The sequence below is a fragment of the Crocodylus porosus genome, unplaced genomic scaffold (assembly GCF_001723895.1).
Source record: "Crocodylus porosus isolate Cpor-Errol unplaced genomic scaffold, CroPor_comp1, whole genome shotgun sequence".
Classification (NCBI taxonomy): Eukaryota; Metazoa; Chordata; order Crocodylia; family Crocodylidae; genus Crocodylus; species Crocodylus porosus.
In genome coordinates this window covers 12,244,313-12,270,760 of record NW_017728906.1, presented here as the reverse complement: position 1 = coordinate 12,270,760, position 26,448 = coordinate 12,244,313, and the positions used below count along the sequence as shown (strand labels likewise).

At 46.3% G+C, this 26,448-nt stretch overlaps 1 protein-coding gene across 4 annotated transcripts in view; it reads right to left on the bottom strand.

Moving 5' to 3' along the window:
- Positions 1 to 1,815: 1,815 nt before the first annotated feature.
- The window catches only part of ILDR2 (immunoglobulin like domain containing receptor 2), a 48,135-nt gene continuing 23,502 nt past the window's right edge, over positions 1,816 to 26,448 (bottom strand). For 3 of the 4 annotated variants that reach the window (XM_019528695.1, XM_019528698.1, XM_019528697.1), the window contains 7 exons: positions 25,958 to 26,014; positions 15,439 to 15,585; positions 14,497 to 14,673; positions 9,241 to 9,354; positions 6,780 to 6,990; positions 5,498 to 6,161; positions 1,816 to 4,159 (listed from right to left, as the gene is read on the bottom strand). In XM_019528695.1, coding sequence (XP_019384240.1) covers positions 4,124 to 4,159; positions 5,498 to 6,161; positions 6,780 to 6,990; positions 9,241 to 9,354; positions 14,497 to 14,673; positions 15,439 to 15,585; positions 25,958 to 26,014 — 1,406 coding nt within the window. In that variant the 3' untranslated portion in view covers positions 1,816 to 4,123. The remainder of the gene's footprint in view (positions 4,160 to 5,497; positions 6,162 to 6,779; positions 6,991 to 9,240; positions 9,355 to 14,496; positions 14,674 to 15,438; positions 15,586 to 25,957; positions 26,015 to 26,448) is intronic. The other variant, XM_019528696.1, reaches the window with a different exon arrangement.

Here is a 26,448-nt window from a genome sequence, read left to right as displayed (position 1 = left end):
CGGCTAAGAGCTACCTCAATCCCGCCCCACAACCCGCGCGCTCGCACAACTCCGCAAAGCCCGCGGCTCCCCTAAGCGGTGCCGGAGCCGCTAGCCCGGCATTTCGCCACACTACTAACCCTGAAGCTGGGCTCTGGCCTGAGCCAATCACCTTGTTACACTATGCCTATGCTCTACAGTGGGTATTTCCTATGCTTCTGGGCTTTCCTTGTTGCCACATGGGGCCAGGAAAGAATTCTTCTCCCTTCCTGCTGCTACGTTTCAGGGGAAGAGAGAGGAGTGTGTTTTGCCTTTCTCAGAAGCATTGAGGTTGCTTGCAACCAAGGTTGGGGTGTGCCAATGCTCCTACAGGGGCTTAAGCACAGGCATTCCTGGCTAGAGGGTCTTTCCTCTACACTCACAGTCAAACTGATTGCATATTTGGGGTCTGGAAGGAATTTTACCTCATTGTCTGATTGATGCAGACCACAGGGAGTTTGGCCCTCCTTGTATCTCTCCATTGTATTTTAACAACCAGCACAGCAGCAGGACATTGCCCAACATTGTCCCCTATTTTGCCTGTGGAAGGTTAGGGTATTAGGACTTGTGGTTGTGTCAGGGCTGACTTCATAGCTTCCTTAATAGGTTAAACAGGGTATTTGTATAGGATTGTTTGAATAGAGATGATCCTGTCTTTTGGGGATTGGACTACTAGATGACTGCTGAAGGTCACTTCCAGCCCTACTTCTCTATGATTCTACTGGTGTCTCTTCTTACTTGTTTCATGCTGTGATGCTTCATTTTGGAGCTGTAAAGTGTCCGTGTCCTTGATGTGCGTCAGGCACTCTCATCCTGTATGGAAACAATTTTAATTTTATGCCGGCCATAAAATCACTGACTGGAGAATTTTATTGTTTTTGATTCCTGTCACTCTCAGACTGAGTGCAATAATCAGGACTACCTGTTTTCCAAGGCTGGTCATCCTGCAGATGTTTTGAGAGACAAAGTGGAAAAACACTTGTCATTTTTTCCTTCTCTGAAACATGCGAATCTTCACAGCCACTATTTCAGGCCACAGGTGTCAGCATCAGTCTGCAGATATTCTGGAACACTAGATTCTTGTAGCTATAGAAACCAAAGCTCCACCCTACTAATCTCCAGTTTATAAACTAGCTTGATCGGGGCCAGCTGCAGGGATCCCTCCCCTGGGAAGAATATGCTAGCCTATAGCCAGCTGCTTGTCACCAAGGGTATATAACTTGATTGGCATGCAGACAGAAGTGGAACTCAGATTCTGAAACAGGATGCAACTGAGAGCTCACTGGCATGGAGGGTGTGGAGACCAGAGCTCTCAGGAGTGGAAAGCTCCCTCTGTGTGTGCTATATAGTCAAAGCAGAGTGCAACCCACACCACCCCAGATCTTTCCCTGTACAGATGGCATTAATCATCCAGGCTGAGAGGTGAAAGATTCTAGCTGCGAGTAGAACAGGATGGGCTGTGCTGGCTACTGATTTGGCTTCAGGGTACTGAGGGACAATCTTTTCCTAAGGCTACAAATTTGGCATGTAGGAGTATGTGTCTTAGCACCACCAGTCCTACCTAGTGTGCTTCTGGGTAAAGTCATCTTGATCAGGTACTCCAACAAGCTGACTTCCTACTCTTTTGCCTCTCTTAAGTTTCAGACAAGAAGTATGACAATATGTGTGGAGAGCTGCTTACATTGGGAAGATAAAAGTGTGATATTGTAAACCTACTAAATCCTTGTCCTTGCAACTTTCTGTAGGCGGTGATTAAATGTCCTGAAATATCAGCGCAGAGCAAGTACAACAAATCCATTTAAACAGTCAAAAGTATGTTGGTTTTAATGCACAAGATTACACTCAGAGGCTTGGATTAAATAAACCAGAGATTTGATGTCAGGGGAAGGTAAAACTGCATTCCAATCTCTAGAGTGCTTTTGGAAATACAGGTGTCCACAGGATTTTAAAACCCTGTCTCTCCTTCCTCCTGATATGGTACTGGCTGCTAAAGCACTTTCAGGTTACCACCCATAATGACCTCTGGGACTGTCAGAAAGGACACAGTGAGATGAGCAACTTTGACCTTCTAGCCCTTATTTAATATGCATGAGTGTGGGAAGATCAAATGCTGTCAGGGTTTTTTTTTTCTAGGAACATATACTAAAGAGGAGCAGAGGAGAAAATACTTTTTTTACATTTATTCTCTCTAACAAGAACACAGAACAAATCCAGCTGGATGGTGTGTGCTTGCACAGTGATCTCTTTCTTCCAGGGCAGACCTCAAACTGGGATTTACAAAAATACTATCAATACAAGGACCTGGCAGGAAGGAGAACAGATCTGTTCCCTGGCACATGGTCCACAGCACCCATTTCCAGCTATGGCAAAAAGTAGCAGCAACATCAGATCCCTGGAGACTGACCTCCATTGTTCTCAGTGAAGCATGGGGCAGTAATGGGGCAGGGGAGGCGATTAAGTATATAGCAAGAAAAGTGCACATCCAGAAGTAAGTATGTAAGTTGCAAGGAACTGTGACTACGTTAACAGACACACTGACAATCAGTCTGTCTGAGGTCCAGTCTTTCACCAGTGCCCAAAATAGGGACTGTTAATGCGGATTTAGCAACAGATTTAAGGCCAACAGCTTCTGAGGTAGAAAGAAGGCTATGTATCACAGGCTCCCCATCCTACTGATGTGAGGTGCCATTCATTTCTACCACAGCACATGGCAAGATACTGGACCTTAAAATCATATCCTGATCTCCATCTTACTTTCTCCCTCCACAAGAATTCCATTATGATTTTGATGAGTAATGACTGCATTTTAGCCCTTGAAAACAGGAATGTCATGCTTCCAGATGGCACAAAGTGCTCACTTCTAAATTCAGCTGTTCCTCAGACATTAGCCACAAAAATCATGTCAAGATTGAAATGGATGAAATGACAGTAACTGGAAAGAGGGTGACGTTTAAAGCACATTTCATCCAAATATTCTTTTGTTCAGGATTGTTTCATTGTTGCTCTACTGAATGTCCTGGCACCTGACCAGGAGGGAATAATGATGATCTTATAGAAGTAAGACCCATGGCTTCTATTTCTTAGCATAATTTTCTCTTTCTTCCTTCTTTCAAACAAAAGACCCCTAACCCAGGGAGACATGATGAAACTGCAAGCAGACCACTGACAGAGACAGAGCTCTGGTTAGGAGACAATCAAGCAGATAACCCAGCTGAAGCTTTATATGGTCATAGCTCAGCTGCAAGGAAGCACAAACTCATTGCAACAAACAGCGATGGGGGTGGGGCACCAAGTGATGCTCTCATTACAATAAAATCTACTTGGATCCACTTTCAAAACAGTACATTGATTTCACTTGCAGCTCCTGTCACTGAATGAATAGGAAGAAAAATATCAAACAAATCAACTACATTTGTTTCTCTCCCTGCTCAGCCCTTACCAAGGTTCACACACACATCATTAAAATCAGTATTTTCCTAGAGAGTTCCCAAGAGGTGCATATTCCCTTTCACAATTTTCACGGAACAGGGACCTTGTCATCTTTAGGTCACCTGCAGCTGCTAGAATGACACCCTCTGTCAGCTTGGGGGAAGGGGAGGTAGTCCCCAACTCTTGGCATGACACAGCAAAGGCTCTGAGTATGAGAGGTACAGCGAGAAGTTCCCTCTAAATACAGGACAGAGGAAACAGTGAGGGAGAGTGACAACCTGCTCTTAACATGGGATAGGGCATTCTGGGTAACAGACCCAAAGAAAACCTTAATTGCAGTTCAGATCTTTTGGGATAAGAAGTATGGACACAGCTGCCTTCCAGTGTAGGACAGAGAGGACTCTGGGGACGAGAATGCCAAACAGAGCCCTGTCCTTATTTATTTTCCTGGCAGACTCCTCCAGGGTCAGTGGGGTGAGTGCTGTTGGTTGTCAGTGGGGTGAGTACTGCTGGTCGGAGTCCATCTCTAAAGAAGGCTTCTACTACCTTGACGAAACCCACAACTGAAACAGTGTCCACAGCTGGTGGCTGCAAAGGTTCCTTGTGGCTCATGTGTATCTCGTCCCTGCGGCCAGCTCACGGTATCCAGTCCATCAACAACTCTTCCACAGCAGCATCAAACCACAAGGGACATCCTGGTCGGAAAATCATTCTGAAGGAAAGACAGAGAAAAATGAAACCATCAAATCATGAGTTAAACAAGGAGAGACATGTAGCTTTGGCAGGACCTGCACAACAGGGTGAATGGCATTCATTTCGCCACTGTGCACTGAAGGTGCTTGCTGCCAGGGGTAAGAGCAGGGCAGCCTCCATTGTGCTGCAGCTGCCATTTGCACCTCAATTCTCTCTTCTGTACGTGCACGAATTCTCTCTCTCTCTCTCTCTCTCTAACAAAGCTCACTGGCATTAACCATGCCGCCTGAGCTGCAGGGCAGATTTGGGAAGGGGGGCGGCAATCAACACTTCCACCCCAATGAAAGATTTCATAACTCCTACTAACAGACAGACCCAGAGATTTACCCCCACCACATCTCAGGTGATTGTTTAGCATGCACATATGCATGTGTATTTGCATGTGCGCACAGACACGCACACCAGTCCATATGCAGATCTTTAACTTAGCATCTTGTTACACATTCCATTTCCTTTCTTCATGCCTCAGCCCCCAAAAATGGGAACACTTAGCTCTCATTTAATATCAGCATGGCCTGCAATTTCACTGAATGCTCCCCCTACTACAATCCTACTGACCCATACAGCAACAATCCCAAGCTTTTTGGACCCCTGCAAATGCTCACTATGTCTCATCAACCCCATCTGATCCTCAAACCCTTAACTGCAAAGGATGAAAACCTACGTACTCCACAGACCACTTACCATGGCTTGGTGCAGACCACTGGCTGGGAACCACTGCCATAGCTAGTGTCCTGTCTCTACCTACACACATATGATTACCCTAGGTCAGGGGTATCAAACACATCAGATGTGCCAGCTAAATGAGTGATGTGGGGCCGGTCCACAGGCCAGGTCAGGCTCACAGACCAGGCCCACATGCCATGGGCAGCACAGGCACTGTGTGCAGGCCAGTCTGGGCTGTGTCACATGTTGCATGCGGGTCCAGTCCAAGACCCAGGGGCAGCACTATGGTCTGGACAATAGCACTCCACAGGCTGCATCTGGCCTGTAAGCAATATCTTTGACGCCAGTCCTCTAGGCCCATATAACTACTCTTTTCTCCCACCCTACTCCAGCATGACTGGCTAGAGCTCAGAGATGTCAATCCCTGCCTCCCTACAGTGTGATCGCCTTAAGGGACCACTTTCTGATGCATCCCCTCACATGTTATCCCCTACCTGGCATTTCCCCACCATGGTGCCAAACTCCATCCCTTTCCTGGGGTTCCCCCTTGGCCCCAGGCTCTAGATTGAATCCCCTGCCTGGTAATCCCAGCTCAGCCTATTTGGACCAGGAGCGTCAGACATGGCCTCACTGTTTTCTTGGGCTCCTTTTTCCTCTTCTTGTCTGAGGCGTTGAGGTAGGCCTGGTCCCTGCTCCTGTACGAAGGGCCCCGGCTCAGCTCCCTCTCGCTGTATGGGGGTAGGGTGTCCTCTCCTTCTTCCTGCTGTGGTGGCTGTTGCTGTTGCCCTGCTTTGTAGGTGGATGGTGGTGACCAGGCATAGTATGTTCCCCCCCTCTGGCTGGGCTGCGAGCTCAGCTTTGAGGGAGTCTCGCTGTGTTCACCACTCTCATCATAGCTCCGTGACTTCCTCTCCAGGACACTGCTGAGGTAGGAGTGGTCGTACTTCTGGCTCCCTCCAGGTGTCCGGCTCACCAGCCTAGGCAGGTGCTTCTCCTCATGAGCCCGTCTCCTGGGTGGGCTGTAAGACCAGCCTCGATCCGAGTCCGTCAATGGCTCTCGGTTCCCCCTACGCTTGCTGTAGTACTCCTCTGAGGTAGTGTCCTGGTGCTGCACTGCTCCACCTCGCCCCCCTCGGGACTCCGACCTCTCAAAGCGCCGGGACTCCTGGCCATCTGTCCGCCGGGTGCGCTGGCTGTAGGATTCTGCGAAGGCCGCGAGCTCATCCATGGAAACAGCTGGTACTCCCACAGAGAAGCTCTTCCTCGACAGCATTTCCGATTTCGATTTCTGCTGGCTGCAGGAGAGAGAAGAAAACATTAGATGCAGCATGTGACCTCGTACTGAGGCTAAGAGGAAGAAACATGTTATCCTTTGCACTGCAGGAACTTTTAAGTGAATAATGTGTCATGCACCACATTTATAGCTCATCTGGGGAGCGGTATCCCAAAGTTGCCCTTGAGATATAAAGGACTGAGGTGCTGACACTGTGAGGAAATTCCCAGGCTATGAGAGTCTGACTTATACTGTACTCTAGGGACCAGAGAGCAAGGCCCTTGGACCAGGACTGGGAGTGGTTTCTGTTCATGTGCACTGGGCATTTATTGCACTCACAGTAAAGAGGCAGTGCAATTCCTAGAAGTCCCACCACGCCAGGAGAACACTGGATGGATTTCCTGGCTTTATACATTATTATCAAATATTTATCATCTAGTTCTCTCACACACAAAAAGGGCGTTTGGTTTCACCCAGGAGGATCAGCTAATCAGAGCTGTGGGAACCAGATCAATCCCTGGCCTGTGTCCCCTCTGCTTTGCCAGGCAAAAACAGAACCAAAGGAAGTTCCAGTGTCTCAGACCTTTCTTCCTTCCCCTTTTCCCAGCTAGGTCACTGGCCTCTTGAGCACAGCACTCACCTGTGCCGGAAGCTGTCCCTCTCCTCCCTGTAATCGGAGACAGCCTGTGACCTCGAGGTGCCACCTCCACCGATCACCCCTGCCCAGTACTCTGCATCACCATCCAGGTCCCCTGCCGGAGGGAGCGGCTTCCTTCGCACCTGGCGGTAAGGCTGACAGAAGTTCAAGTCCTCCTCGTGCAGGGAGCTGAGCTCAGAGATGGTGTTGTTATCTGCAGGAAACCAGGTAGACACAGATGCACATCACAGATGGGACAAGTGTCTGAGAAGACAGTGAGATTATGGTGGGGCTGAAAGAAGCTAAATCTCTCTACCATAATAAACAGAATCAGTCTCAAAGCCCCTGCCTACTCCCTTTCTTCTCAGCATGTGGATCCTAATGGAATATGGATAGTGTCTCAGAACAAATTTGGAGAATGCCCCTGGCATGGGGTCCTCGCCCATCTCCACCCTGGTTGGGTGTTCTGCTTTGTATAACTGGAGTGCAACACCGCCTCCCTGCCCCTTCTCCCTCCCCCCTGTGAGACGAGAGTGGCTCTAGACTTGGTCTGACCAGTCAAGCTAAAGCAAAATCAGCCCCCTCAAAAATGATTTGGACTCTCCCTTCCACCTCCAGTCTGCTGAACGGCTGTCAATCTCCACTCCATCAGGAGCAATGACATCTGGATTCCTGACATTCCAATCTGGAGATGGTCTTTTTATAGTAGATCTTGTGGGTGGAAATGGCAACATGCTCAGTTCTGATGACTGTTTTAGAACGATATGTAATTTTTTAGTTTCTCCTAATCTGCACAAAGCTGTGATTAATGCCATTCCCCTCAACCTTTACCTCCACTGATTGAGTCACGTCTGTGACTGTCAGGTTCTAAATTCATCCCTGTACAAATGCCTGAAGCTTGGACAAGCTCAGTGCATAAGCTAATAATAAAAGCTACAAGGGTTGTTTTTTTTTTTAAATATCATCTGTGCCTTGGATGATATTTAAAAAAATACCTTGGAATTCCAGAACGCCTCATGGCATTGGGTCAGAGGAGTCATTGCAATGCCTTTTGTCTTTCTTGGCTTTTTCATACACAATATTGAGGGGTCTGGGTTGTATTTATTCATTTTTAATGTAAGCTGATGCCTTGCACCAGCCTGTCTGAATCCTGGGTTGCCGGGTGCAGCCTCAGTTATGGGAGAAGCCATGCATCTCACCAGCCAAATGAAATCTTGGGAACTAAAACAAAAGGCCTCCCTCTTAATGGAGCAGGCCCATAAAGCCCAGCATGCACCACATTGCAGGGGACAAAGAATGAACAGAGAGAGGCAGAAACACAGCTCAGAAGGAATCTAGGAAGCGATGGATGCCACCAGTGGAACCCAGGCTAGATGCTTGTCACACCTACCAACTGAAGTCTTCTGGACATAGAAGAAGTTTGGTATAGGGAGCTGAATTGCAAGCTTCACCCATACCCCACATACATTGCCCCACCAATATACCACAATCTCAACCTGGAAAGATCATTGCTGAGAGCTTGCTTCTGCCACTCATATTCATAGGTTAAGGGTAACGTTTACTAGGAGGAAGTTTGTAAGTCAGCAAATAAAGAATTAAAGTGCCACAAATAATCTTAGTTCTGAACCTGCATCCTTTCCAACCTCAGCCTCTTTACAACCAACCCCTTCACCTGTAATAGTTCCACTGCCATGGCATGATACTAGCAATATGAATGCAACCCTGCCCCCGTCAGACAGTAAATGCTAATACACAAACTGCTTCTGACCTGTCCCAGATGGCCCAGGGTCCCCAATTGTCTCCAAAGTGACAGCAAGAATGAATGACTCCTGACAGATCCAGAAAGCAATCTTACCATCTCATGTCCATTCTATTTGCAAAGCAGCACTCAGTCCAAACTACGTTTCCCACAATACGTTATGGCTGTAGCCCACCACAATATATAGCTGTTTTACAACAATAGTGGCTCGGTGCCTTCGGAAAATAATATAGGTCTGTAATAAATCTCTTACAGTGATACACGGTCTCAGACTCACATCTCCAGTTGCATTCTATCTATGAGAATGGGCCTGGATCTCCTGTTGCATCCTAGACATGAGAATAGGCCCAGATTAAAAAAAAAAAAAAAAGAAAAGAAAAAGAAAAAAGGTGGCAAAAGTCGGGGACCTAATGTCTTATCTAGACACTTGAATAAAAGGCTAATTTTTCAAATGGATTGAATATCCAGAAGCTTCTAGTGACTTCAGTGAGGGCTAGTAGGTAAACACTAGCAGCAGTTCTGAAAATCAGGCCTCACTTTTAGTGGGTAAAATGGATTTAGCCTAAATCTAGGAATCCTAAGTTTGAGAAGATTGGAGCCAGCAGCTCTGAAATCAAGTTGTCCGTAGAGCCTAAATCATGAACTTCTAGTGCCTATGAATGTAGTTTCATCTCTGAGAAGAGTCAAACAATGCCTATTTCTCACATCGCTCTCGCATCCTCCTAGCTGGGTCAAACTGAGCCAGTTCTTTCTCAACGTAGTACAGCACCTTCATGGAATCCCTCTCCTTGTCGGTCTGGATCCTGTACCCCTTGCGGACTGTGGGGAGAAGAAAAAAGCACTCAGAAGACAGACCTTGTGAGCAACAAAGAGACTTCTAACTTAGACAACCCAATTTCTGTAGCGGTACACCAGCTTTTTGAAAGCACAGGAGTCAGTTACACTGTCCTTGCCTCAACAGAAATTAAATCATCTTCATGTAAGGCTGAGCAGTTTGCTGCTTATAAAGTCTGCAGCAAAGCAAAATGTGTTTAGAAGACACGAGCAGGTACAAAAACAAAATGCACCAACAAAATATCACTGAGAAAAGGTTAATCTAACCACCCAGGTTCTCACCGGAGGAAAAGGAACAGATTCCCCATAGCTCCAGAGGCCTCCTAATAGTTGCAAGCCCTCAGGAAAAAAGACCTGTTGTGGCAGCAGGGGACTGATCATGGCAGAACTCACTTCTGCCATATCCAATACTCCACTCACAGAAAGGCCAGTGGGATTAGCTCCTAAGCAGCAATGAACTGGCCTGAAGCCAGGTGAGGGAGAAGTCAGGGAGCTCCCAGTGGCTCTCAACAGCTTTTTCCCCACTGTTCCTTGCAAGTTCTACTCATATAGGCTGGAAAATATGTCCCAATGTGTCAGAAGTTTGAGAAAAAACGACTACATATAGAACTCAATGATGAATTAATAGGAAGATCTTATAATAGGCTGATCGTTGCAACTGGGTTCCTCTAAAACTGCTTGCTGTTGCATTCTGTACTTACTGTATCTTGTACAAAATACAGTGCTCAGTTATATATAGTAAGCAGCTGGCTCCCAGCTACTTCACAAACAGGGGGGAGTGTTATCATTTTGCTTTTTGGGGCATACAGCTTCCTTTTCCATCTGAACAACTCCTTAGCTCCGTCTCCTCTCTGTCCCCTGTGGATTTCTGCAAGAAGGCCCCACGCTCCTGCAGAAATGAGCATGGAGACCGTAACTGAGAGGCACTTACTTGTACAGAACACATTGTGAGGAGGGATTTTTGTGCACTTCCTCTCCTCCTTATGAACTCAGCAACTGAAGAATTACAATACCCACCTCTTCAAAGAGTCTCAAGAATACAAACCCAACACCCATCCTAGCAAGGGAAATGCTCAAGGAAATAAGAAGAGGTTTGACCAGTCTGAAAAGTTTGGTAATCTAGCACTAGAACGGAGCAGGTCATTTGGTTTGGATTTACCATACTCTCTCATCGGTTGTGCACCCAACAGACATTGTGCGCACATCCATCTATATTCTGATTTTAAACAGCATTGGTTTAAAAGCTTTATTGTATTACCTGATATAGTGATTTTTATTCTAAGGCATATTGCTCAACCTGCACAAGCTGGATTTAGCTTTATTTGGCAAAGAGATTCCAAGTCACTTTCTATCCTAAACTGAAGTCCAGTGTCACTGTATTGGTAAATAGTAGGCAAATCCCATTTTAAAAATAGTTACAGTGGCAACAGGTGGATTGATTCCCATAATTACTCTGTGAAGTGCTTTGGGCTGAGAGCATGTTACTGTCCATCTGTAAAGTACAGAACTCTAAATATTAAATTATGATCTTTTGTAAAGTAAATAACTAAATATTAAATTATGATCTTGTGCATGTGTACGTAGTACAGGTAATTAGATGCTTAAGAGGTAACAGGACTCTTTAAAATACCATTTTGAGTTTGCCACTATGACACTTATGTAGCTCAGCCAATGGAAGTTTAGAATTCTGCTGCTCTACTGTGCTCTATTATCACAATAAAGTGTGCATTTAATGACTTTAAATAAAATACAATAATTTACAGAATTCACAAGAGATGCTACCCCTGCCTTCCAGCGCTTTTTTTGTTGCATCTTTCTGAGTGGATTTAGTTCTGGGAAAAGGGGTCAGATCGACAGCTCTAGAAACAGAAGCCTTCTGTTGAACTGACATAACAGGTACAACTGAACCACGTTTTCCAGCTCTACCCTACCACTGGGCCTGAATTCTGGAGTGAAAAAAGTGTCAGCAAAGGAGCAATTATTGATGTCTATGAACCCCTGCTTTACCCTTTTTGTGTTGTGTCAGGGTTGACCATGTAGTTACGCTAAGAGATTAGACAATGGATTTGTATGGGATGATTTGGATAGGGATGATCCTGCCTCAGAGAGGGGGTTGGACTAGAAGACCTCTGAAGGTCCCTTCCAGCCCTACTACTCTAGGATTTTATGAAGTGGGCGAAATCCACCACCTTATGTCCATCATTTTGGAATGACACCAAGTCATTGATGACCTTTGTTAAATTCAAACTGGGGGTTTCCAGGCTCCATCTTACACTGTACTTTCCAGAGCCATTATTCATTCTGTGGTTGTGCCAAATATCAATTTGGGTAATATCTATAGCTCCTCAAATTGATAAGAAATTAGCCAGCCTTAATAAACTTCTTGACTTACTACAGCACTTTAAAAGAGAAATTGATTTTCTGGCTAATTCCATAAGCATCCATAAATTAATACTGGAATTATGTTTGTTAAGATGTTCAGGGGAAATACAGATAATATTTTCCATTGCAGCTAGTTTGTATGAGTCTGACTCAGCAGATTGTACTTCAAACATGCCATGTCCTCCACTTACCAACTCTTTTATTGGTTTTTTTGCACAGTCCCAAAGTACTAAAGCCTCATAGACTTTACAAAAAAGGATTTATATTTCTGTACGAACTTTAAAGATAGGGAAACGAAGACACAAGGAAGCTGAAGTTAAGAAGCTTACCCAAGATCACAAACCAAATCAACAAGAATACACCCATTCCCTACCCACTTGGGGCAGTATGAAGAATTCAGTCTTGCTCTGTTCTGAGTGATACAGTATGGGCTACTGGTTACAGCATAAGATGAGGTATCTTTCTTTGATCCCATTCCTTATTCAATTGCTGGCTCACTGTGTCACCTGGGACAATTAATTTAACTTTTCCATGCCTCAGTCTGTTTGTCTACAAAATGGGATATGGTATCATTCCACCCTGTAGGTCTTTCCTCTTTAACCTCTTCTAAGCATGCAAGCTCTTTGGGGAAGATGCCATCTTTTGCCCCTGTGTTTGCGCAGCCCCTAGCACAAGCAGGTCCTGATCAATGACTAGGCACTGCTGCAAGACAAGTTATAATGTCAATAATTAATCATAATAATAATAGACCACCTACTGTCGTTCATCATACATGTGCAAAATCTTTAAAATCAAGTAGGGGCTTAAAAGTAAAGAGCTTTTTTGTTCACCTTTAAAATGTTTTCAGCTGGCAATTTTTAAGCAGGCACTTGTACCATGTCAAAGAGCTAGAGTCTCATAAAGGTCTAATTTTTTGAAGGGGCTGGGAGAGGGCTGAAAACCAGTTGTTCTATCACAAGAGTATGCAGTGAAACTTTTGAAAGCATGCATTGACTTTTTTGGATGAAGGCTCTGCTCCCCGACTCTTAAGCAACCCCCAGTGCTCCCATGACCAGTGCTGCATTCTACATGCAGTAACATTTTACAGGAAAAACTATTAGGTACTGAGCTGGTGCCCAATGTGTTCTGACAACGACTTTTTAAGGGGAATGCTTCTGCTTTGGGTCAATGCCCAATTTATTTTCTACTTCTAAGCACTGTGCTCTAGCTGTTTTTGTCAGTGATGAAACTATGCTTCATCAGCTCATTTTAGGGTTTGATTTGGGCAGAGAAATGTACAGGTTATTGAAAGTGAAGTTTCTGATGGTTCCAAAAACGTATGTACACTGATAAGGGGAAAAAGTGGTAGAGGTCTATTAAGAAATCTGTATCCCTGCATGAACTGGTTAATTGCCTTTTCAGTGGTGTCATTATAATATGACATCATGATAACATTTAGCATTTGATAACTGCTGCTTACATTCCTCCTCCCCAAATGCATTCTGCAGTTTTAAATGACAACAGGCCTCTTTTCCATGTGTCATCCTAAATTGTCATGTAGTGTTGCAGTGTGCTGAGAAGCAGCTGCTGTGCTGTTCTCCAGAAGTGACTCTCAGTAGTGGGTGAAGTGGCTCATCTTGGTAGAATAGACATAATAGAGAAATGCTATAAACTTGCTGCTGATCCAGTCCCAGATCTAATTTCAAGTTCATGATCCTCATCTTTAAAGTCCTGCATGACCTGAGACCCGACTATATCAGAATTCCTGTTGCTGTGCTGTCCATCCTGTAAACTACATTCTGGGAGATGGGAGCTGATAAATGCTAGACTCTCAGGTGTGGAGGCAAGAGGCTGGGTCTGTGTATGTATGTCAGTATACGTGGCTAAGGGAAAGGGGTAGCCTGAGCCATACAACTGCTTACCTTTGGAGACCATGGCGATTCCCATTTTACTGATGCAGGTGCTGAGCTACAAAGTGGTTAAGGGTGTGTGCATACTGCTCAATGACAAGACAGGAAGCTGCGTACCAAGACATGCCATATACCCTCCACGCATCCTCCCTCCCAAACTGGACATAGTATAGCCACTGAACATGTGCCAGAAAGAGCTTCCTGGCCCATGTGCAGCACCACCCTGAAGTGGCTTATTGCTTTTGGCTCTGAAGGTAGCATGCTTGGAGCCAGCATACAGTATCTCGGTCTCTACTGCCTGGCATTAACAGGGCACAGACATAGACACTGAAAGACTTGCCCTAAAGTAGGGCTGTTCAACTCGTGGCCTTTTAAACTGTGACCTGCAAGCTTTGTCAGAGCAATTGCTGGAACTGCTGCACCAGCGCCACTCCAGAAGCCAGGGGAAGATGCTGCTGCCACTCACCCCTTTGCCTTTGCCCACCAACAAATTTGGGTACTTTGGTCACCACTGAAGACTCAAATCAACAGCAGGAGAAAAATGGGGAAAAGTGGTGACAGCATTCACACCCTGAATTCCAGAGCCATGCCAACAAAGCAGCTGTTGCCCTGCTACCAGAGGTGGGTCACCTGGCCTTTGAGAAGTCCTGAGGGCCAGATCTAACCCACAGGGCCAAAGAAGTTGGACATTCCTACCCTAAAGCATGAATGTGTCAGAACCAGGATGAAAAGTAAGTTTCTCAGATCTATGTTCAGATAGCATTGTTCTCTAAATAAACTAACCCTCCCCCTCCAGCTGTGCTCCACCAAGGACTCTGTTCTGATAAGGTCCCAAGACAGACAGGTTGTAAATTACCATTTTGGCTTCCTCCGCTGGAGTCATTTGGGGCTAGGGGAGGGGGATGCGACTTCTCCATCAGCACAGCAGGGGATGGGATGCCAGCTACCGGCACGGTAGGGATGTAGTAAGGACCTGGGATGGAAGTGACAGCAGACGGGTATCCAGCCTTAGCAGCCTTGCCTGCTTCATACACTGAAAAGAAGGCAAGAATTAGCAATGAATCACCTGCCCTGCCCTGCCCTGCCAGTAGACTCTCCAACAGTACTCTTGCTGCTGCTCTGATAACAGTGACTGCCTCTCTAGCAGCCATCTATGGCATCATGAATGAATCCATAAGAACAAGTAGGTTCCTTCCTAAATGGAGTATCTAGAAAATTATTTCTCTGCTGAACACTCCCACCAATCTGCATAATGGAGGGCATTCAGCTTATAAAGGAGGGATGCATTGGATTTCTGACTTGGCTTTATATCAGTTCACTTTGAAGACCAAACTAAGTCTTTCAAGTAGCAAGCTTACTTAAAAGGCTTGTGGGATCTCAGCATGACTTTAGAATGGAACCTGGCTTTGTTGCAGGTGTTTTGCAAAACTCTAGTGGATAGCTACTTTGCACTGTGGGAACATGGGCTCCCCTGGTGTACCCTGCTTGTAATCCCAACACTTTCTAACAAACGGACAGGACTGTGACCTTGGGAGGGGGAATTTCACACTTAAAAGGAACAGACATGGTTGCCAGCACCTCGCTGATAGGAGGGCTCTGGAAATTACATTCTTAATTAACTCAGAGCACTCAACCATTTAAGTACAGGTCAGGTGCTTCACTCGTAATAACTGGCTTTTCTGTCAAGCAGGACAGTGTGTGGGGAGTGTTAAGAGTTTTTCCTCCTGTTCTTCTACAGAGTAGAAGTGATATGGGGGGAAGTTTTTTCATTTGGTCAGTGCTGGACCTGATCACTCACATGCCCGTGGACAGCAGCAGGAATCCGGACAGCAGGGGCAACGAACATAGCAGCAACAGCTATGGGGACAACACTGGCACCAGCAGATCCCAATCAAGAGGAAGAACAGGAAAGCCCCCATGATTATCAGGCCCACAAACACCCACTCTGGAAACAAAAACAGAAAGAACAGATGCTAAAAAGCCACAACATGTTTCAAAGGCAATGGGGACTGCACTTTTCCAGTAGGATGCATTAGGAGAGAACAAACAGGGAGGATAATAAAAGTATTCTTTCCTAGTGAGAGTTAAGGAGGCAGGGCCCTCTCCACATGTGAGATGAAAGGGGGGAAAAGTCAGAGGAAGAAATATGGAAACAGACTCCTTCTGCCCATGATGAACACAGGGAATGCTCGTGGGTGACCAAAATGGAGCGACAAGTCCTGTTCTGTCACTGTCTCTGGACACAGTAGGCAGACCTGTACAAGCTGCAAAGCATGTACCATGAACATTGCCAGCAATTAAAGATTCATTTCCTCCGGCCACGTTTGTGCCTCGTTTGTGTTTGCTCTCCGACAACATTCTAGTCTTAATGATAGTGTAAAACACACTATAATTAGGCTGGTAAATTAGACAGACAAGGCTCTGCTTGCCCCTTCGCAACTAGTCCTAGGCACACAATTACTCTTGTGAATGTGCTGAGAAAACACTACATTCAGGCTCTGTACCCAGTCAGGAACCTGGTAGCAGTCATATTTTTCTATGGCTATTGCCTGCAGCCCAGAAAGGAAAGCATTAAAAATGTCCTAATACTGGTAAGCCATGAGGCCAGTACAGAACAGGTAGCCATGGGAAACAAACCGGCCACAGGTTTACTTGGTTTAAACTAACCTGAAGGAGAGAGAGGCCTGACAAGTCAGCCAGGTTCCCAGGGTAGCTACAATGCATGCAATGGCTGACACGGTTGTGTGGCCAGACAGCAGCTGCTATTTCCTGCCCCCTTCCCCTCCCATGTCATCACCTGGGGCTGCTACCCCAGAAACCCCGCTTTAGTTACAGTACTGGAAGGAGAGGTCTTTAACCAAGGATCTTGATCAACAAACCTGAATAAGCTAAGTGAAGTTAACTAGAGTGAGGTCTTGGAGGCATGAATGCAGAAGAAGCCTAGAATTTCTTTGAGTTGGATATGTAAAAATGATCTGGAATTTGCATCCTGAGCACAGGGAATCCTTGTAGGGAAGAGCTCCAGACCCCAACTGGATGAATGATCACCTCAGGAAGGTCATTAGGTATAAGAAGAGAGCAGACAAGGTAAAGGTCTACTGAAACCACTGGGCTAGCACAGTTAAGGCACACTAGTTTCTGAATCCAGCATAGATTCATAGTTCCATAGATGGGAAGGGGCTGAAAGGGACCTCGCAAGATCATTGGGTCCAGCCCCACCCCAGTCTAGGCAGAAAAGACAACTGGGGTCCAGTCTCCTCTTGAAGATTTCCAGGGTAGGCGATTGTACCACCTCTGGAGGGAGTTTATTCCACAGTCTGGACACCCTGACTGTGAAGAATTTTCCCTAGTGTTAAACCTGAAATGGTCTTCCAGAAGTTTGTGGCCATTACTCCTGGTTTTTCCCAAGGGTGCCCTGGTGAACAGCTGTTCACCGAGCCCTTGATGTATTCCCCTGGTGTAGCAGTAAGCTGCTACCAAGTCCCCTCTCAGCCTTCTCTTTTTTAGGGTGAAGAGGCCCAAGTCCCTCAGGCTCTCCTCATATGGCTTGGCTTACAAGTCTGATCATATAGGTGGCTCTGCTCTGGACTCTCTCAAGCTTTCCCATGTCATTTTTGAAGCGCGGCACCCAAAACTGGACGCAGTACCATATTTTCATGCATATAGCCTACAAGCTATAGACGTTTTTACAAACTTGACAGGTGGGTGCGGGCTATACAAGGGTGAGGACTATGCAGAGTCTTTAGAACAGCATAGCCCATCCCTGCCTGTGGGCTTCCACTGCGGCCACCAGCTGCACTCTGCTGGGCACGGCTGCCGGAACCAGAGCCGGAGCTGGAGCCCGCAGCTGGGGATGGGCTTGTGGGCTCTGCAGGGGAGTGGAGGGATGAGAAGCTGCAGGCTCCGGCTCCAGCTCTGGCTCCGGCGGCCATGCCCAGCAGACTGCGGCTGGTGGCGGCAGCAGGGTTTTCAGCTCCCAGCTCCTCATCCCTCCCCCCCCCCTGCAGAGCCCGCAAGCCCAGCAGAGCCCGCACTTGCGGCCATGTTTTCAGGTGTGGGAAATACATAGGTGCAGGGAATACACGGAGTATTTTACAAAAACACAATTTTCCATGGGTTATACATGGGTGCAGGCTATATGCACGAAAATTGGTACTCCAGTTGTAGTCTCACCAATACTGAGTAAAGTGCAAGAATCACTTCCTTGGTTTTGCTTGAGATGCATCGGTTGATGTATGACAGAGTATTGTTTGCCCTGCTGGCTACAGCATCACACTGACAGCTCATGTTCATACTGTGGTCTATTATTATCCTTAGGTCCCTTTCAGTCATGGTGCTAGTCAGTAGGGTGCCACCGAGCCTGTAAGTATGTTGGGGATTGTTCGTCCCCAAATGGAGCGCTTTACACTTTTCAATGTTAAATTTCATCTGGTTTTGATCTGCCCAACTTGCTAACCTGTCTAGGTCTGCCTGTATCTGCAGCCTATTTTCAAGCAAGGCCATGCTCCCCCATAACTTGGTGCCATCTGCAAACTTGGCCAGTGAGCTCTTCATCCCTACATCCAAGTCATTGATAAAGATGTGGAAAAGCATTAGAGCAAGAACGGACCCCTGAGGGACACCACTGGCCACTTCTTGCCAGGATGACACAGATCTGTTCATCAGACCTCTCTGGGTCCAACCCTGCAGCCAGCTTCCTACCCACCTAACTGTTGAGCAGTTAAGCCCACGGTCCTCCAATTTTCCCATGAGAACATCATGGGATACCAGATCAAAGGCCTTTTGGAAGTCTACATAGACAATGTTGACCTCCTCTCTCTAACCCAAGTGGTGAATTACCTGGTCATAGAAGGAGATGAGATTGGCAAGACAAGACCTGCCCGCAACAAACCCATGCTGGCAGTTGTTCAGAATCTTACCTTCTGCAAGCATATTGCACATAGACTCCTTAATGAATTTTTCCAGGATTTTCCCTTGGACAGAAGTTAGGCTAATTGGCCTACAGTTGCCTGGATCCTCTCTCCTCCCCTTCTTGAAGATGGGCACAACACTGGCTCTCTTCCAGTCTTCAGGGACCTCCCCTGAGTACCACAGGTTTTGGAACAGTTTCACCAGAGGTCCTGCTATGTTTTTGGCCAGCTCCTTCAGCACTCTCGGATGAAGTTAATTCAGCCCTGCTGAATTATAAATGTCTAACTTTTCTAACTGATCACACACCAGCTCAGCTTCAATAGTAGGAAGGCAGCCATTCCCACCATGCCCATTCTGAAACTTAACCAGTATGATTTTCCCTTTAGTTTTGGCAAAATACTGAAGTAAAGCAGTCATTCAGGAATTCAGTTTTCTCCTGAGTGCTGGTAACCACCTGTCCTGAGTTGTTAAGCAATGGCCCCACGTTACCATTTGTTTTCCTTCTGTTCTCTACTTACCTAAAGAAAGACTTCTTATTGTCCTTGATTTGGAAGGCTTTGGCATAAGTCCAAAGCAAGGCTTGAACTTATTCTTTCAGGGCTCTAGAAAAACACCTTAATAACTATGCCACCACACCCCATGACAACAAATAAGAAATGGGTGGGGGCAGAACCTGTTCAATAAAGTCAGCCATGTCATAGGGGTCAGGAAGTGAAGTCAAGCCAAATTAGACCTTGCACAGGAAATTAAAACAAATAGCCAGATAACTCAAAAGACAGCCAGGAAAGAACATGTGGGGCTGCTGTGCAGTGAAGATGGGGAGACAAAGCAAGGGTTGTAAATCTAATCTATCCAATTCAGCAAAGTATTTGGTATAATGCTGAATGGGTAAGCATTAAATGAAGCAGGGCAAGCTCAGTACAAAAATCAAAAGGTGGGAAAGGGATAGGGTAAAACATGTTATGGGTTTTCATTCTGGCCCCTCAGTCAAAACATTAAAAAAATAAATTGGTCAGGTCAAACCAAACAGAAATGTTGGGGTTCATTTTGGCAAAAACTGTGTGTCCAAAATTACTGAAAAAAGTAATTTGGACAATCAAGATATTTTGTTCAACCCAACACAAAACAGTTTATTTTATTTTTGGGTTGTTCAATAATTTTTAAAACTTTTTTTAAATGTAGGTCAATTTTTAATTAAAAATGTCATTTGGAAGTGAGAAGTTTCTTTTAAAAACATTAAAATGTTTCAGCATTTCCAAAACAAAGCCCATTATTTAACAATGACCAAGGGAAGTGTTCTGACATTTTTTAAATACCTTCCACCATTATTTGCAACAAGAACTGTTTGTTTGATTAGACCTGAGTTTACAAATAGATTTGGTTCTATAACATGTCATTTCTTTTTAAAAATTTACTATAAAAAGAAAATTCTAGCTCTCTGTCACTATAGGTAGCATTAAAAGCAGAAGTAGCAGGCTAGGAGGAGGTAACTCTAAGGTCACTGTAGAGTTCATCAAGGATTGATCTTGGAAATCTTATTTAATATATTCATTAACAACATTGGCAAAAAAGACTGTAATGCACTTATGAAAACTGCTGATAAAGACAAGGTTGGAACGCATCGTCAGTAAAGAAGAGGATCTGGGTATCATACAGGAAGAAGTAGATGACCCTAGGGCTAGCCTAATATAAATGAAATTAAATTAAACAGTACAATGTGCAAGGTCATGTACATGAGGACTAACAAGAATTTCTGCTAAAGGCTGGAAGCTGATCAGTTGGAAATTACTTATGAGGAGAAGGTCCTAGGCTTACTAGTTGATCACAGCATAACCATGCATTGCAAATGTGGTATGGCCAGGTAAAAAGCTAATGCAATCCCAGGATGCATCAGGAAAAGTATTTCTGGCAGAGATAAGGAAATATTAATGCCATTATACAAGGCCCTTTTGAATCCTCATCTGGAATGCTGCATATAGTTCTTTTTAGCCATGATCAAGAAAGATTCAAAACTCAGACAAATGCAGATAAGGACTGGCAGGATTATCAGAGCCATCTTAGGAGAGGAGTCTAAAAGCGCTTGGCTTTACGCTAGCAAAATGAAGGCTGAGGAGATATGATGTACTGTCTATAATTCATTAACCCTGCCAAAATTCATTAGCGGGGTCAACATAATGAAGGGGAAATAATTTTTTAAGCTAATGGGAAGCATTAGCACAAGAAAAGGTGGATATAAACTAGCCACAAATAAATACAGCATGGAAACCAGAAGAAGGTACCTAATTATTGGAGAAGAAAGGTTCTGGAATAACCTTTCAAAGGGACTAGCAGGGGCAAAAAACCTAGCTACTTTTAAGATGCAGCATGATCGTTTTATGAAAGAGATTATACAATGCGACTACCTGAAAGGCAGTGGATTGGACTAAAAGACTCAGGAGCATACTCTATGCTCTACTCTTACTTAGAGTTTCCCAGAGGGAAGTGGGTAAGGCAGCATTTCTCAACCTATGGGTCACAACCCAAAAGTGTGTCACAAGACTATATGAAAGAGTTGCAAACAAACTTTAGAAATGGATCAACAAACTTTAAAAATGGATTCTCCTTTAAAAAAGAAAAGCATGGGGAACCATGGTTTTCCCTTGCAGGTTGGCATAGCTCTATCCTGCAAGGGGTAGCTTGGGGCTCCTCCTGCTCTATACACCCACCCCCTGCCCCACACACTGTGGGGCTGGGGCCTAGGGGTAGGGGACAGCAGGTCAGGAGTGAGGGGAACTGGGTTTGGACTGGCAATGTTTACAAATGAGTCCTGGTACAAAAAAGGTTGAGAACCACCGCTTTAAGGTCCTGTGGTTATTTTCCCAATCCTCTTCTTTTTTATGGTACTTGCATTCATCCAACCAAGGAAAGAAACAATATCACATGACACAAACAATCAGACACAGCTACATGACACAGGTCAATTTCAGATCTCTAGTAGCAAATGCTATTGGTGTCTGTTCACAGTCAAGCCATGAAGCAAAAAAAGCCTATGGAAAAATAATTCCTCAAGTCCAGATAAGGATGGGATCTGCTTTCAGACATTTCAGGAACAGAAAAAGAAACTGGATTCATGATACACATTATATATGTTGCAATAGATCAATTCTGGCCTAGCTAGTGAGAACAATGTCTTGTATACATAGGTCTTGGGAGTTCAGAAGGACTTTACTGCACACAAAGTCAGGGTCTCATTTTTGTGGTGAGGATACAAAACTAGCAAAGGAACCTACTAGATCCATTATCAGACATAAATCTGGGAGTTTATTGAATTAAATCTTCCATTTGTGGTAGGGCACTTGGGTTGCCTGTCACTTTAAGAGGTCAGTCAGCCTGTGGAGCCATGGGCAGGTGGGGGTCAGAGCTAATTGCAGAGTCAGCTGACCAGACAGTTGGCAGGTGAGGCTAGGCCTATAGAAAGGAGTCAGCTGATGGAAGCCCGGCTGGGCTTAGACAGGGTATAAGCCCAGACTGGCTTGCAGTAATGTTTTAAGAGCTGGTAAAGGAACATCTCCCAGCAGGAAAGCTGCAGCTCCTGAATGCCAGCAAGGAGAATAACATCTGGAGCAGTCTGGAGGTTGAGTAGGAACTAAGGGGATGGAGGAGGTTCCTGGAGACTCAGAATGGGATATAGAGCCTTGGGAGGCAAGCTGAGAGTCTGTGGGTCTATTGAAGGGCCAGGTGAGCCTTCAGCAGGGAGCAGAGTGGTTCAGAGACCTACTGAAGGGTCTGGGTGAACCCAGTGAGTGAGGCAGAGTATGGGGGCCTATTGAGGGGTCCAGATGAGCTCAGAAAAGGGAACGGTTCTGTTAGTGAAGACCTATGAAGGGCTCCAGGTGAGCCCAGAGAGACAAAGTGGTCTATGGAGGGGCCCAAGAGACCCACAGAGATGTGAGGGCTGACAGCCAGAGGACTGACCCTGGGAATCTCAACTGACCGGTGTGAGGCCAGGGCCCAGGAGGGGCCACGGGGTAAAACAGACTGCCAGATCTGGGACAGCCTAGAGTTCTCAACTGGCCTGAGGTAGGGCCAGGGCCTAGGAAAAGCCGAGGGTCCTTGTGTGACCACGGCCAGGAGGAGGGGTCAAGGGGCATGCAGCAGCCCAGCAAGGGGGGCTAGAAATAGAGTGCAGGACCAGACAGATACAAGGGCCTGGAGAGTGGCCAGGAAAATAGAAGGCCAAAAGGGTCCAGGGTGAGAGACCAAAGGGGCTGGAAGCCAGAGAGAGGAGCCGGGAGAGGGACTGAGGTGCCTGGTAGCCCAGGCAGTGGTTGTGTGAGACTAAGGTGTCTGACAACCCAAGAGGAGCCAAGAGGGAGACAAAGCAGTCTAGCAGCCCAGGAAGGAACTATGTGAAGAGGCTAAGGGGTTTGAGGGCCTGGGGTGGGGCTAAAAAAGGCCAAGGAGTCAGAAGGCCCAGAGAAGGGCTGCATATGCAATTGATAGAACATCTGTAAGGATGCCATTTGTGAGGCATGGGGCATGGTGTAGGGGAGGTACAGAGCTATGCAACTGGCCCATAAGGCCTTGACTGCAGATAAGATGGTCACTACAATAAAGATCACTGCAGCCTCTCACACTCTTTATAACCACTAACATCAAGGTGTGATAGACAGGAGCTGGGCAATTGCCCACAGAGCGGGGCATCACAAAAAATTTTGGGGGTACCCTGTGATACCATTCCCTTACCCTTCTCCGAGGAAAGCCATTGTTATCTCTCCACACAGTAATTCTGTATTACTGTGGGTAAAATATGACCCACAAGCCAGATGCAGCCCACTAGGCCATTCTATCCAGCCCGCAGGGCCCCTAAAAATTTTAGAAAATTAAGATTGATCTGCCCTTAGTTCCTGTAAAAAAATGACAGGAACCAGGAGCAGTAGGACCCAAGGGAAGTCCGTTGGGCTCCTGCAACAGGAGCTGTGGCCCCCCCACACTTGCTGCACGGTCCCAAGAGCTCATGCGCCAAGCAGCCCAGAGGCAGCAGTGGCAAACACTGCCCAATATGGCAAGCGGGGGGGGCCACAGCTGCTGCCACCATGGCACAGCCCCAACAGGTGAGCCCGGAGCTGGTGTGGCCAGGCTGGCAGCGGGGGCAGGTTACAAGCTGGTGCTGAGCACGAGAAAAGCAGCCCCTCCTCTGCGGTGTGCCCAGCATCCTGCGCTGCAGCTGCTCGCAGCCCACGTGGCACTGCCTGTTCCTGCTCCGGACAGCCCCACATGGGCTGTGAGCAGCTGCAGCAGGGAGGACAGGCCATGTGGTGGGGGCAGGGCCACTTCTCCCCCCACACTCAGCACCTGGGGAACACGGGGTTGGGGCTGTGCACTGCCCCCCGCCTGTACCGCGGGGCTGGGGGGCACTGGGAGTGAGCGGGAACATGGGGTCCCAGCCAGCGGGGGCTCTATGGAGCTGGGCCAGCTCCCCACTCTCCCTGCTGGTGCAGCCCAGCCCAGCTCCACAGACCCCTGCCAGCCTGCACCCTGCTCTGGGCCCCACCCATGCTGGCCCTGAGACATTGGTCCCAAGACATTGGGACATTGGTCCCAAGTCGGTGACCAGGGTGTGGGGCACCTGTCAAGGGACAGAGCTACCCATGCAGCCTTCAACAGCTTGCCAGAACTGGTCCTCCGCCTGAAATAATGGCCCGCCCCTGGACTAAATTCATGTGACACTGAAGCTCAAATGATTACAAGATCTAACTGTCAAGAAACCTACTGATGCACATTTTGTACATGCAGATGTCCGACCCTGTCTTGCACTGTTTATTTAGGTAACAGTAGTAATATACTCATGATATACAAGGCTGAAATCTGCACCTCTTCTCTGCACCCTTTACCTGATTAATATGGTCATCTTCAACACTGACTTTGCAAACGTGTAAATCGGTGATTCTCAGCTAGGGTGCCACAGCACCTTATGGTGCCCTGAGATCCCTTCAAGTATACCATGGGATGCCATACAACATTAGCGTTGCTATGCGTGCAAACAGGATTTGCAAGCTAAACCCAGGGATTTCAAATACGGATCCCTAGTATTAAAACATTCTGCCCTGTTGTGGTCTGAGTTCTCTGCAACAGGAGAATTGCTCTATTCTTTTTCTGTAGTCAAAAAATGAGTGAAAACTAAGAGCTGGCATTTTCCATGGACTGCTTCAAGTCTAACAAGGATGTCTTGAGTCTAAAAAGTTGAGAACTGCTGGTGTTAGTGATGACAGAAGATGGAAAACAGTGATATATCAAGCCCTGTGGTTATTTCTCAGTCTCCTATCAAGTCAGCCCTTTGGATGGCTCCAGTGTAATTGCTAAGATGAGGGTCTTTGCCATCCTTTCCATTTGGGTCTCAAAGACAGATTATCCTCCCTTTCACGTATGTAATTAGTCATGTTCTTTTATAGGAGAATCTGTAGTGGAGATCAGACTATGGTCATCTCAGATGAGCCCAGGGCTGTATGTCTTTTCATTTCTTTCTTCTGATTGACAGTCTCAGACTAGCTCCAATTTGGGGGTGGGAGAGAGACTAAAATTAGGATCCTGTTAGGTTGAACAGTTCTTACTCTATTCAGACTTGTGCAGTCCTGGAAGCCTTCATGCCCCAGCCCAGCAATGTGGCTCTAGCTAAATCCCCAAAGGTAAGTTAGTTCTGCGGCACAGATGAACAGTACCCTTTTGGCCTGATGTCTACCTACTGTCCATCCTCTCGGAGGGGTGCACCTCTGAGCTGCTCTCCTACTAATCCACATCCAAAGTTTTTTCTGTATTGGGGCATACAGCAGTGTACACCCAGGCTTGTATAGGCACACAGGAGCACTTTATATGGATAAAATGGGCACCCCCAGTCATGGCAGGAATACTGCACCATAGTCAGAATGTCTCTCTACAGCTCCAGAGATCTCTCTCCAATGTCTCTCTAAAGCTCCACTTTAGACTTGCGCTAACCCACCTGTAAACAGGTGCCTGAGGAGTCCAAGGTGATGCTAGCTACATCAGTCCTTTCTGTGCTGCTGGCTATGGAAATTGGCCCTGCTAGTTCTCTGAGCTTCTTGGTTTGGAAGGACCTTTGACCCAGTCACAGCAGTATAAGCGCACTATATATGGATGTATAGTTGAATTTCTGGTCCAACACTGGACCTGATTCTACCTCAGTTACTGCCATCTTCTGCAGCCCAGCAGAATACGCTCTTCCCCAAGCCCCAAGTGAGGTCTAACAGGTCTCAGTGCAACATGCACTTCCAATAAATGATTGTGTTTATTTGTTTTCCAGAATACAGGAGATACTTATAGATAAGAAGTAATGAGCATGCAGTGAAATTCATGGACAGACAGATAAGGCAACAGGGGAAGGGTAAATGAAGGGTGAAATGACTGAATACCTGGCATAATCTCCACAGCAAAACTGGGCAAGAGATCAGCAAGCAGCCCTGTCCTGCCTAGAAAAGACAGAAGGAGGAGAAGAGGAGAGGTTAGTACAAGGAAAAACACTTTCCAGCCCCTGCCTTAGTTTCTGATCCACCTGCATTCAGCAAAGTGACCTCTGCCATTCACAGGTTTCATATACTCTCTATGGTAACTAGCTTTGCTTGACACTGGATAGCGGTCTCCAGCCATCTGCCAGTCTCTACATAGTGGGAGTGGAGACAATCAGGAACAGAGCTCTTTGTCACTCTATGCCTCAACTGAAAAAGAGGGGAGACCCCCTCAGCGTGGTTACTGGGTGTGGGGTTCCTGGTCCTGTGTTACTTATGTGCAGAATTCACACAGAAATCATGCTCAACCATAATGTTTACATTTGCTCAAAACAATTTATCAGTGGTGTAAGAAAGAGCATGAGCCCAGAGTCAGATGGATTAGGGAAAAACTGAAA